We start from the raw sequence: 13,274 nt of genomic DNA, 5'->3' as shown, positions 1-13,274 counted from the left end.
TCTCTTCCGGCGTGCCTACGCAAACATGAAGGAAGAAGAAAAAGTAAAGCTGCTCATGCGAGGAGTTAAAGAGCAACTCTTTGCCGGCCTCGTCCGCAACCCACCGAAAACCGCAGCGGAATTCGTAGAAGAGGCATCCACGATGGAAAAAACTCTTGATGCCCGAGCCCGCCAGTATGACCGCCAGCAACGATTTTTGTCAGAAAGCTGCCTGGACACCGCTAACAACGATATTCTGCGGGAGGTTATACGACAAGTTGTGCGAGAAGAGCTCCGACGATTGCTGCCAACGGGAACGCAGCCGCAGCTTACATCGCTCAGTGATGTCTTCCGGGACGAGGTTCAACAGACCTTAGGTGTGGCGTCGACAACCACGCAGCCTCTGCAGCCCCCAGCCATGACTTACGCCGCAGCAGTGCGCCGTCCTGCCTCTCGACGACGGGACCCAAGCCCCTATCGCCCTCAGCCAGCTGCGTTGGACCGCCGCCCTCTCGCCCCAACCCGCCCGTACTCCGCGCGTCGCACACAGCCGAGGAAATGCCACAAGTAGAGAAGACCCGACCAGGGCCGCCCACTATGCTTGCATTGCGGCGGAGCCGGTCACATTCTCCGGTACTGTCCATATAGGAGAATGGGCATCCGAGAGTTTTCTTACGACGCCCCACGACCCCGACCCGGCCACGACCAGCCGAAATCGAGGAGTTTTTGTGTCGGGAAGAATACTTATAGCCGAACCGCCTATCACGTTTTCCGTCGTCATCGTCATCGCGCTATGTATCTCCTAGCCGAGGCTACGCAGTGCGTGGATGCTCCCCCAGCCCCCGAAGGTTAAACTGAATAAAGCAGCCTCTGGAGGTGAGGTTGCTTCTGAGCGCAAGAACTAAGATCCTTCATCGACGAAAACAGAAGACCATGCCCCCTACGACGACGACGACCCCTACGACAACGACGACCCTTACGAAGACGACGACCCTTACGAAGACGACGACCCCTACGAAGACGACGACCCCTACGAAGACGAAGACCCCTACGAAGACGACGACCCCTACGACGACGACGATCCCTACGACGACGACGATCCCTACGACGACGACGATCCCTACGGCGACGACGACTACTTCGACGACTACTACGACGACTACTACGGCGACAAATACGACGACAAATACGACGACAAAAACTACGACAAAAACTGCGACAACACCGACGAAAACACCGACGGAGACACGGCCAGACTTGAAGCTTTTACCGCTGTCCTTACACCTTATTAGGAACGCTAAAGGACTCTAAGTTCTCGAAGCATTCTCCGTGTTTAATTTCTTTTTAAAGCATCGAGACGATGCTTCTTTGGAAGGGGGGTAATGCCACGTATCATTGTAGTGTTTGTTCGTTCACGCTCAGGGCTGCGGGAAGGGGCTGTTATCATTTTTGTCCGTGACGCGAGAAGCGACCACACTAATCTCGATTGATCGCAGCCATGAAAGGCTGCATCTAGGTTTTTCCAGATTACTGTAGATGATCTTGTCCTGCTATCTGGAAGTTTCCTTGCCGGCTTTAAATTGCGCGACGCCGCGAACAGCGGACATTCGTAGATCGACGATTGACGAGCACGCTTGTTGCTTACGCCGCCACCGAGTGATTCAGTTCTTTTGCGGGCGCAAGTCAGCCCTAATAAAGAGCTTCGTTTGCAAGTATTTCTGGTGTCTTCCTGACCGCTGGACTGCCGTCACTACAGCGTGACAAAAAATTCAGGGGGCACTTTGACTGTCTAAAGTGGGTAGAGGCGGAAGCGTTTTCCGCACCACCTTCGCTGTTTCTGTGGCACCGGTGGCGTCACATATAATTGTGTACTAATTACTAAGTGATGACAAATCACTAATTAATGGTTAATTACTGATTAATGTCTGAATACTAATTAACTGCTAATTAATGACGCTCAAGCTTCGCCTTTAGGAGTGGAACGCGACAGCGCGTTATAGCGCTGCCACGGAGTGCGCGGAACACCACCCGTTCAGCGCGATGCCTTGCCCTTTGAACGCAAAGCTTTTTGAGGAAAGCAAATGGCGCAGTAATTCTCTGTCATCTCGGTGGACACGGACACCTGAACCGCACCGTAGAGGAAGGGAGGAAGTGGGAGTGAAAGAAGATAGATGAAGAGGAGCCGTAATGAAGAAAATGAAAATTGTATTTGAGGAAAGGAAATTACGCAGTAACTGTCTCACAAAATTCAGGGGGGCACTTTTTTGACCTAAAGTGTGGTCACTGATGCCCCTAAGAGTGGAACGCGACAGCGTCTTGCAACGCTGCCAAGGAGTCCATAGAACGCCATCGCCCATTCGGTTCTACGCCTCGCTCGTCAGTAAATTGGTTTTTGAGGAAAGGAAATGTATCTGTCTCGCATTTGTCGGTGGACACCTAATCCTCGCGGGAAGGGAATGGAGGAGGATGAGAGTGAGTGAAGACACCGTATTCACTAGACGCGCCTTTGTTCATTACAAACCATCGAGCTGGCATGGCGGAGTGGATAGCATGTTCGTCTCTCACGCCGAAGACCGGGGTTCGATTGCTGAGCTGGACCAATTTCTTAATCGGTTTTATTTATTTATATGGCCTGACTAGTAAAGCTAATTAGGCTAATTGGGTAATTAAGCAATTAACTAAGCTCAGTCCCACTTAATTGGAGCATCACTATACGATCCCTTCAATTGGTTGCATGGTTACTAGCCAAAGTACAATTGGCCCCGTTTGAAATTCGCGCACTGTGACGTCACGACCGTTTCCACCAATTGAAAAGCGTGACATTTTCTGTCGACAATTGCTGCTTACAACGATGAGACATTAAAGGCTTCCGCCTTAATATTGAAACTTATGGAAGTGACCACATACCAACGTATGTGCAGCTACGGTGGTTTCACCGTCTTCCAAATGCCAAAATACGCTGCACCGACTGGAGTGCTTTCCGCATTGTTCTTGAAAAAACCTGTGTGAACCTCGTTGATCCAGCAGATGTGGAACAGCGTATTATTTCAGCCATGCAAGATACAACGCGCAACACAGAATTTGTGCACATACGTCCCTCCCCTCGGGACACAACACCGCTTTGCATCAGTCTCCCCTCGGGACCGATCCGGGAGTCCAAGGAGATCCGCGTCCTTGGTCTCTTCATACACCACCAACGCAGAGTCGACACCACCCTAGCCAAACTTCGCACGGTGGGAGACCAGGTGGGCCGCATGGTCCGCCGGGTCTCCAACAAGCGGGGCGGATTACGAAGCAAGGATGCACTGCGGCTTGCCCATGCTTTCGTAACGAGTAGAATCCTCTACTCAACCCCCTACTTGCACCTGCGCAAACATGATGATGACCAACTGGAGGTCATCCACCGGAAAGTCATCAAGCGGGCTCTCGACCTCCCGGTCACGACGTCCAACCAGCGACTTCTGGCCTTGGGCGTGGTGAACACATTTCGGGAGCTTCGAGAGGCCCACTTAGTCAACCAATACACGCGTCTTGCACAGACCACGTCCGGTCGCCGCCTCTTGGACCGGCTACACATCAAACATGACTACCATATTGAGGAAAGGGAGAGAGTGCCAGCACCCTGGAGACGCGCCCTCCGGGTCCGACCCCTTCCCCGCAACATGTCCAGAGAAGACCATAGCGGTCGTCGCCAGGCGCGCGCGGAAGCGTTGGCGCGATACTATGGTAACCAACAACATGTGTATTACGTGGACGTTGCCGGCCCACACCACGGGGTGTGGTACACGGCCGCAGTCGTACACAACACAAACACAGTCAATGGGCTCACTTTCAAAGCCTACAGCGCAACACACGCGGAGGAGATTGCCATTGCTCTTGCTCTCACTACTCCCAAGTCGAAACACATCATCACCGACTCGCGAGGGGCCTGTCGGAACTACGAGTTGGGCTGGGCTCCCCCGCTTGCCTGGCGCATACTGGAATATAGCTGTCGATCTGAAGATCCAACTCCACGCAACCTGATTTGGGCCCCCGGTCACCAGGGACTCCAGGGAAACGAACAGGCCGATCAGGCCGCCCGCGCACTCTCTCCCCGGGCTATCTCCCTGTCCTTGGAAGGGTACTCCCAATCAGACAATCTGGCCATTACATTCAAACAAATCACCGATTACTACAAGGAGGAGCACCGGCGCTACCCGGCCCCTTGTAAGGGTCTGGATCGCGCTGACGAGCGCCTCATCATCAAAATTCTTACTAACACTGTACTGTGCCCGGCGGTGCTTAAACATTTCAATACATCCTTTGATGGCGCGTGCCAGTTCTGTGGGGAGGTGGCTGACACCTTCCACATGGTTTGGGCGTGTCAGTCAAACCCATCTATCCCCCCCAACCCCAACCCCAGCAGAGAGGACTGGGAGGCGGCCCTGCTCGGCTGTCAGGACCTAAAGACCCAAAAGGCCTTGGTTCACCGGACGCGGGCGGCGTTGCTTGCCAATGGGGCCCCGGAATAGGGGCTCCACCTAGTATTGTTAGGGGAAAGGGCCAATAGGGCCTACCCCAATCACCTCTCTGTAAATATTTATTGTATTATAAATGTTTTTCACCACCACCACAGCTCCAGTGGATGTGATCTACGCGCAGCTTCGGGCGATTCGTCGGCGCGCAGAAAGAAAATACCAGAGCACAAAGGATGTCTCGGATCTCCGGGCCTCTCGGCGTGCCCAGAAGCAAATACAGCGCTATTTGGAGAACCTAGGCAAACAACGGTGGCGGTAATTTTGCAGCAGATTGGATCCCCGCAAACCACTCTCCAAAATATGGAACGTCGTTCGAGCACTGCCGACATTTCCCCAGCAGAAACACCCTTTCCGTGCATTGGCACTTCATGAAAGAGGGCAAGAACTAGAGGTGGCGGAGGATTTCTGTTCGAGAATTGCCGGAAGCGCTTCTTCACCTCGGCAGCATCGATGTGCTCCCCCCACGATGGACGATCGACTGGACATCCCCTTCACAATTCAAGAACTGAAAGCAGCTCTTTCTGCTCGTACGCATCCTTCGTCCCCAGGACCTGATGGAAAAAATTCAGGGGGCACTTTGTCTAAAGTGCGTAGAGGCGAAAGCGTTTTCCGAACCACTTTCGCTGCTTCTGTGGCACTGGTGGCGTCACATATAATTGAGTACTAATTACTAAGTGATGACAAATCACTAATTAATGGTTAATTAGCTATTAATGCCTGAATACTAATTAACTGCTAATTAATGACGCTTAAGCTTCGCCTTTAGGAGTGGAACGCGACAGCGTGTTGTAGCGCTGCCACGGAGTCCACGGAACGCCACCACCCGTTCGGCGCGATGCCTTGCCCTTTGAACTCAAAGGAAATGACGCAGTCATTCTCTGTCATCTCGGTGGACACCTGAACCGCACCGTAGAGGAAGGGAGTGAAAGAAGACAAAGAGGGCCCGTAATGAAGGAAATGAAAATTGTATTTCAGGAAAGGAAATTACGCAGTAACTATCTCACATATCTCGGTGAACACCCGTCAAAATTCAGGGGGCACTTTTTTTACCTAAAGTGTGGTCACTGATGTGGGGTTAAGATGTTAAGCTTCGCCTCTAAGAGTGCAACGTGACAGCATCTTGCAACGCTGCCAGGGAGTCCATAGAACGCCATTGCCCATTCGGTTGTACGCCTCGCTCGTCGGTAAATTGGTTTTTGAGGAAAGGAAATGTATCTGTCTCTCATATCTCGGTGGACACAACCTCTCCGGAAGGGAAGGGAGGAGGATGGGAGTGAGCGAAGACACCGTATTCACTAGACGCGTCTTTGTTCATTCCAAACCATCGAGCTGGCATGGCGGAGTGGATAGCATGCTCGTCTCGCACGCCGAAGACCGGGGTTCGATTCCCGATCTCGACCAATTTCCTACTCCGTTTTATTTATTTATATGGCCTCACGAGAAAAGTTAATTAGGCTAATTGGGTAATTAAGCAATTAGCTAAGCTCAGTTCCACTTACTTGGAGCATCACTATACGATCCCTTCAATTGGTTGCATGGTTACTAGGCAAAGTACAATTGGCCCCGTTTGAAATTCGCGCACTGTGACGTAACGGCCGTTTCGACCAATTGAAAAGCGTGACATTTTCTGTCGACAACTGCTGCTTACAACGATGAGGCATTGAATGCTTTCGCCTTAATAACATACAATGCACTTCGTCATCTAGGCCCACAGATAATGGAAGCCCTCTTAACACTGTTCAACCATTCTTGGGCCTCTGCTACTGTTCCACAGCAGTGGAAAAGGAGCCGCATTGTGGCGTTGCTCAAACCAGAGAAATCGCCACTCGACTTAACATCCTACAGACCAGTAGCTCTGGCAAGTTGTATTGGCAAGACGATGGAGCGTATGGTGCTAACCGGTCTAGAATGGTTCCTTGAAAAACGTGGACTATACCCTTCCACAATGACTGGTTTCCGCAAAGGCCGGTCTGCCATCGACAGTGTAATTGATCTCGTGTCAAATCAAATCAATCAAATCAAATCGTCTTTATTTCTCTCTCAAGGAGAAAAGGGGGTGACGGGTAAAAGCCGCATGACTGCGGCTTGACAAAGCCCGGCCCCCTCTATGTACAGTTCGGCAGTATTGCTCGTGCACATACAGAATTGAATTTCACACTTCCTCTCAGACCTAAAATTTTGCACCCTACAGAACAAAATCACTCCAAATGAAAGCACATGCAGTTTTAAATACATTCGAAACACACATTCTAGAACACATCAGGTTTTAAACATAAAAATTTCAAACACACTCAGATTAAAAACACGTTCAGTTCAATAATTTTAAATTTTTTAAAATTCTGGAAAAGACGTTACCTTTAGTGGTAGCAGAAATTAAGACATTTTACAGCAAAAAAGCACCAATAAAAAATAAAAGGCACCAAGAAAAACACAAAACGCAATCATACAAGAGAATCATGTGATGTTGGCTGCAAGGAAATGTGCATGTAGCGCTCGTAATGACAATTTTTCCGGGAAGGTATCGATGAGCGCAAGGCTATTTAGAAGAATAGCAGCATGATACGAAATGGACTGGCGACCGTACTCTGTACGACAGTGAGGCACCACCCATGCGTCACTATGACGTGTATTGTAAATGTAAGTGCGGGGGCGAAGGTTTAACAAATTCAGGATGCTGTGATTGCACGCCGATACGGATGAGCGATATGTACAAGTTAGACGGTAAGGATAAATGCATTCCGTGGGAAGAAGCTTATAGCGCAAGAAGTAATCGGAAGTGTGTGCATGACAAGGGACATTAGCAATAGCACGCAAGGCACGTTTCTGGCAGATTTTAAGTTTCTGTATGTTTTCTTTCGTTGTAGTTGACCAGACTAAATGGCAGTAGTTAAGTGTCGACAAAAATAGTGCGTTATAAATTAAGCGTTTAACTGTTGTTGGCAAGAAGTTGCGGTGTCTGTTTAGTATCCCGCAAACCTTATTAAGTTTGTTGCAAAGCCCATCAACATGCTTGTTCCAAGTTAGAGTTTCCGATAATGTTACGCCAAGAGTCTTAATTTCATTAATAATGCTTACCTCTTCGCAGTCTAAAAGAATTTTGCCCTTGATGTTTACCTTTGTGTTCTTAGTACGGAAAAGAATAGCTTGGGTTTTTTTGGTATTCAACCGCAGGTAATTTGTTTGCGACCAGTCTCTAACTAATGATAAAGCGTGATTTGCCGAGCAGACTAGATCATCAGTATTTGCCCCTCTGAAAAACATAGCAGTATCATCCGCGTACCCAACCCATGTAGCTGTGTTTAGAAGAGAAAAAATGTCGTTAATATAAACAACAAATAGCAGAGGTCCTAGAATACTCCCTTGCGGTACGCCGGAAGTGATGGTTCTTATGTCGGAATTATGATTGTTATTGCTGACATACTGGCACCTGTTTTGAAGGTATGAGAAAAGGAGACGATTTGCACTACCGCGTATTCCGTAATGCTGCAGCTTAGATAATAAGGTTACATGATGTACGCAGTCAAATGCTTTCGTGAAATCAATATACAGTCCTAGTACAAGTTCTTTGTGTTCAAAAGCGTCAATAATGAATTCTTTTTCTGTTAATAGTGCCAATTCTGTGGATTTGCCTTTCAGGAAGCCATACTGGTGCGGCGAGATAAGTGAGAATTTGTTTAAAAAGTTGTAAAGGCGTGTGTGCATTATTTTCTCCAAGCCTTTTGAAAATATGGGTAGTACGGAGATGGGACGATAGTTATTTATGGCATTTTTATCACCCCCTTTATGTAGAGCTACCACTTTTGCAATCTGCATGTTCTTGGGAAAACTGCTGTACTCCAGAGCTAAGTTGTATATCTTATTCAGGACAGGTGCGATCAGGTCTAGGATATATTTCACTGGGGCAATCTGCATGTCGTTCACATCATGTGATTTAGAATTTTTCATTGTCTAGAATGCAGCAATGATTTCAGTCTCAGTTGTGGGGAAAAACACCATACTGTTACTAACTGCACTTGGTCCAGGAAGTGGGACAGAGCTTATTGCTGGTTTACTGTTTGAGGTGCCAACACTAATAAAATGATCATTAAGCATATCAGATAGCTGTTTGTCAGCCACAATGTTATTACCCACACTCAAACTGGTGAGTACAGCTGGGCTTTTACTTCGAAGAAGACTGTTTAACCGCTTCCATAATAAATCAGGGTTTTTAATTGCATCACTGAACTGCGCCATTAAGTACTGATCTTTAGCCTTCTTAAGCTTAGCATTTAGACGATTCCTGAACGACTTAAATGCTTTAAAATCTGACGCATCTTTTGATTTTATGAATTTCCAGTATAGTGCGTTTTTAAATTTAATTTGAGCTAGTAGGTAGCTTGTAATCCATGGCTTTCGAGAGTTTTTGCCACTCGAGCGTGTCGTGTAAGGAAAATGCTTTTTGTATATGTCTGTAATATCTGACAGGAAAGCGTCATACATGGAATCAACATCAGTGTTTTTAAGAACAAGAGCCCAGTTGTGGGCCTGAATATCAGCACTAAAACTGTTTAAAGAAGCATTAGTGATCTTTTGAAAAAAACATGTAGATGAGTTTTCTATCTGTGGTGCTGTTCTATCTTGAATAAATGCGAAAATAGGCAAGTGATCACTAATGTCCCACACAAGGGTGCCAGAAGTTGAAGGCTTGTCGATATTGGTAACAAAGATATCAATTAGAGTTTGCGAAGATGATGTTATACGTGTAGGCTCATTGATGAGGTTGACGAAACCATATGCATCGAAAACTGATAACAGACCAGTTCGATAGCTGGAAGAGACAGTCAGGTCAATGTTAACGTCCCCACTAAGAAATACGAAATACTTGTTTAAAGATATGAAGTCAAAAAGCTGCTCAAGAAATTGCAGAAAAACGGTGATGTTTGCATGCGGTGGGCGATAAATCACGGTGAAAAATCTACAGCCATCTCGACCAGTCAGTGCCTCATAGTTCTCATTTGACGCAGAAAATTCTTCAACAATATGCGCGTTAAAACAGTGTTTTAAAAGGAGCAGCAAACCACCACCCCTTTTCTGCGGACGACAAAGCGCAAAGCTTTTATAATCAGAATGATCAAAGGTACAGGAGGCTTCAGTGTACCAAGTTTCAGATACCATAACAGCATCAAACTTGATATCCACGGAATTGAGTAGCAGTTCAAAGTCATCGTGCTTATTTTCCAGCGAACGGGAATTTAGGTGAAGAAAAGACAATGTGCCTTCAGGTTTCAGGCTTTTGAGGCAGTCGGGCTTGACTGGCATGAAATTTATCTAGGTCACTCATTGATGCGATATGGATCACAGACGAGCCATCTTCCTTGCGCGCAAAAATTTTTCCGTCTTTGCACCATGCGTACTTCCATCCAACTTGCTTTTTCTTTGTGATTGTAGTCCCGAGTAGCTGCTTGTTGCAACGGGTGAGGTGCTCATTTATGAATACTGCGTTGGGTGTTTCGCATCCGAACGTTGCAGTTGTGACCCGGTTTTTCTTTGCCTTTGCTAGTACACTGTTTCTTTTGCCGCGACGCATGAAACGCACAATAATGTTTGTTTCACTTGAGTTGTACCTGGGTACTCTGTGACACGTGTCAATGTCGTTTAACGAAATCGGTTCACCCACCGCCTCGGCTAGCTTAATGACAACATCGCTGGGTTCAAGATCAGATGGCGCACCCTTAATTTCCAGATTGTTCGAGCGGGAGTACTGCTCAAGCTGCTCTACACGCTCAACTAGCTTGCGGTTATCATCTTTCAGTGCTTTGTTGGTTTCTTTCAATGTCTTGATTTCTTTGATTAGCACTTTCACTTCTTTGTTTGTTACATTCATATCGTCACAGGAGTCACAGCAAAATTTGATGCTCGATTGCAAGGATTGAAATTGAGCTAGAACTTCTTTTCGGAAGTCGTCTAGCTCAGATCTCAAGTCGCTATCCTCACAAATTTCTTTACCATCGTCTTCTTTAGCCTTAGTACCTCGTGTGTTGCGACCAGTCATTATTCCACACCACACGCACAAACCAGCATGCACACATACAAAACTTCAGCAATAGACTATAAACCCTTCGGCAGCAGTGCAAAAATACAACAACGCGAGAACAGAGAGCGTACCAAATGTTTGTTGCTTACCTGCAAAGTGCAGGAAGATTAGTGAACGTGGCAAGACGCGCACTGCTGCCGAATGGAAACCCCGTCAGTTGTGCTCCAGCTATTTGTCGATGATCCCAGGTGGCGGGTCAACCGTCAGCGCAGGCGCAGAGCTCCGATAGGTCCGCAATCCCGTAAGGTGCTGAATCAGATGCGTGGCTTGGCTTCCGGCGACGAACAGCTGCTTTAGGGTACTTGCGTCGATGAAATGCCGGATACTTTGGCTGCAAAGTGCAGGAAGATTAGTGAACGTGGCAAGACGCGCACTGCTGCCGAATGGAAACCCCGTCAGTTGTGCTCCAGCTATTTGTCGATGATCCCAGGTGGCGGGTCAACCGTCAGCGCAGGCGCAGAGCTCCGATAGGTCCGCAATCCCGTAAGGTGCTGAATCAGATGCGTGGCTTGGCTTCCGGCGACGAACAGCTGCTTTAGGGTACTTGCGTCGATGAAATGCCGGATACTTTGGCTGCAAAGTGCAGGAAGATTAGTGAACGTGGCAAGACGCGCACTGCTGCAAGACGCGCACTGCTGTCAAAGGTAGAACATGAAAAACGCCGTCAGAGGTTGACTGCTGCTCTTTTCCTCGACATCAAGGGCGCATTCGATAATGTTCAGCATGATGCAGTACTAAATGCACTCGATGAATGTGGTATAGGCGGACGTCTACACAATTGGATTGCAAGCTATTTGACAAACCGGACAGTCTACATGGAGAGTCTTGAAGGAGACACAACAGATCATCATGTTGCTTGTGGTGTTCCTCAGGGAGGAGTGCTCAGTCCAACGTTGTTCAATCTCGTGCTCATTGGACTTTTCGAACAACTACCGAAGGCTGTTTCGATATCCGCCTACGCAGACGACATTTACATATGGACCTCAAGTGTCACGCATCCCCAAGTGCAAGCAAGATTGCAGCGTTCGGTTTCCCTTACGTCTGCGTACTTGCGCCGTCAGGGGCTTGAACTTTCGCCAACTAAAAGCGTAACATTGGCTTTCACACGCAAGTTAATGGCGTGTTATCCGGTGACCATCGACGGGCAAATTGTTCCATACGTAACTCATCACAAATTCTTAGGTGTTACGATAGACCGTGACCTGTCCTGGACGAAGCACATTTCTGTGCTCAAGAAAAAGCTCGACAGCTTTGCAAGCATTGTGCGGTGTATGGCAGGAAAATGTTGGGGTCCCTCTGAGCGATCATTACTTCATGTGTACCAGGCGCTGGTAGTCGGTCTTCTCAGATACAGTGCACCCGTTCTTTCCGGGGTCAGACTATCAGGCCCGCGTGCGCTTGAAAGCGCGCAGGCTCGTGCTTTAAGAGTATGCTTGGGTTTGCCATGTAAAACTTCTACATGGGGCACATTTTATGAGGCTCCGCCTGCCCAGCACGAATTTATTTTCAACAGGAGCCACTTCGTGTGCATTTGCGGCATCTGACCAGGCATCGTCATCACCCCCTGACCAACATTAGTGCGGTGCGTCCAGATGCAGCCTTTTCCAGAGCCCTCTGGATGTAGCGCAATGCGGTGCCTTCGAACTACGCGCCACACCAGATTGCGGAGGTGCCACTTTGGGCAGTACCAAAACCATCTATACGTACAACAATCCCAGGGATAACAAAGAAGACGCACATTCCAACAGTCGGTCTGAAACAGCTAGCGCTGTCATACATTACATGTATGTATACGAAGACATGTATGTATACGTGTATTCGCCCAGACGAAGACAAGTCCCCTTGTCGAAACGTTGGCTCAAGCAACCTGAGGTTTTCCCCTCCCTCGTTCATTTTGTGATCGCCAAGGACCATCTACCACACCCTCTCTCTACCATGTATGTATACTGACACCCAGCATGTTTTCGTGGATGGATCCGTGACGACCACCTCTTCAGCTGCAGCGGTGATAGTGCCAGGAAATGCCTCATGTCACCGTTTCAGGCTCATGCACAAAACGTCCTCTACGGCAACCGAATTGGCAGCCATACGAGAAGCCGTCCTTTATATTGGTCACCAGCCAGCGCAGCAATGGACTATATTCTGCGACTCGAGATCGGCATTGCAGGTCGTACAAACTTATGTAAAACCAAGGGCATGCAAGCAGCTGGTTCAACAGATTGTGCTTTTGTTAGCCGAAGGTTTCCACCGCGGCCATATCATAAAGTTTTAATGGATACCCAGCCATTGCGGCATAGCAGGAAACGAGCGTGCTGACGCCGAGGCTCGGATGGCACATAGTGATGGTGCTATCATTGAGATAGCCTTTTCTAGATCAGACATTGGAGCCTTGTTGGCGCATTTAATGCACGCCGCAATGCAGTCGCACTGGCATGATTCGAGTCATCAACAGGACCGCGTCTGTGAGCTTGACGCTGGCTCACGATTACATTTGCCATCTATGGTGGCGCGACGTCATGGGACTATACTCCACCGATTACGGCTTGGCGTTGCCTACACCAAACACTATATTCACAAAATCGGCATCGAAAGTAACCCAAATTGCGTACAGTGCCACACTCCAGAAACTATTGGACACCTTCTTTGCGAGTGCCCGAACTATACTGCTGAAAGAAGAACATTGGAGGCGACCGTGAAACAACTGG

General features: G+C 48.2%; 1 protein-coding gene across 7 annotated transcripts in view; it reads right to left on the bottom strand.

The window, feature by feature from the left end:
* LOC149367588 (uncharacterized) overlaps positions 1-13,274 on the bottom strand; it is a 1,242,925-nt gene that overhangs the window by 264,009 nt on the left and 965,642 nt on the right. Inside the window, exon 16 of one of the 7 annotated variants that reach the window (XM_089556309.1) lies at positions 10,589-11,142. The exons of the other annotated variants lie outside the window; for them this stretch is intronic. Coding sequence (XP_089412435.1) covers positions 11,008-11,142 — 135 coding nt within the window. The 3' untranslated portion in view covers positions 10,589-11,007. Of the gene's footprint in view, positions 1-10,588; positions 11,143-13,274 lie in introns of those variants that run through there. 7 annotated transcript variants of the gene reach the window in all.

Source organism: Amblyomma mixtum, chromosome 1, assembly GCF_055824585.1.
Source record: "Amblyomma mixtum isolate Tamu chromosome 1, ASM5582458v1, whole genome shotgun sequence".
Taxonomy (NCBI): Eukaryota; Metazoa; Arthropoda; class Arachnida; order Ixodida; family Ixodidae; genus Amblyomma; species Amblyomma mixtum.
This window is presented reverse-complemented; position numbering and strand designations above follow the sequence as displayed.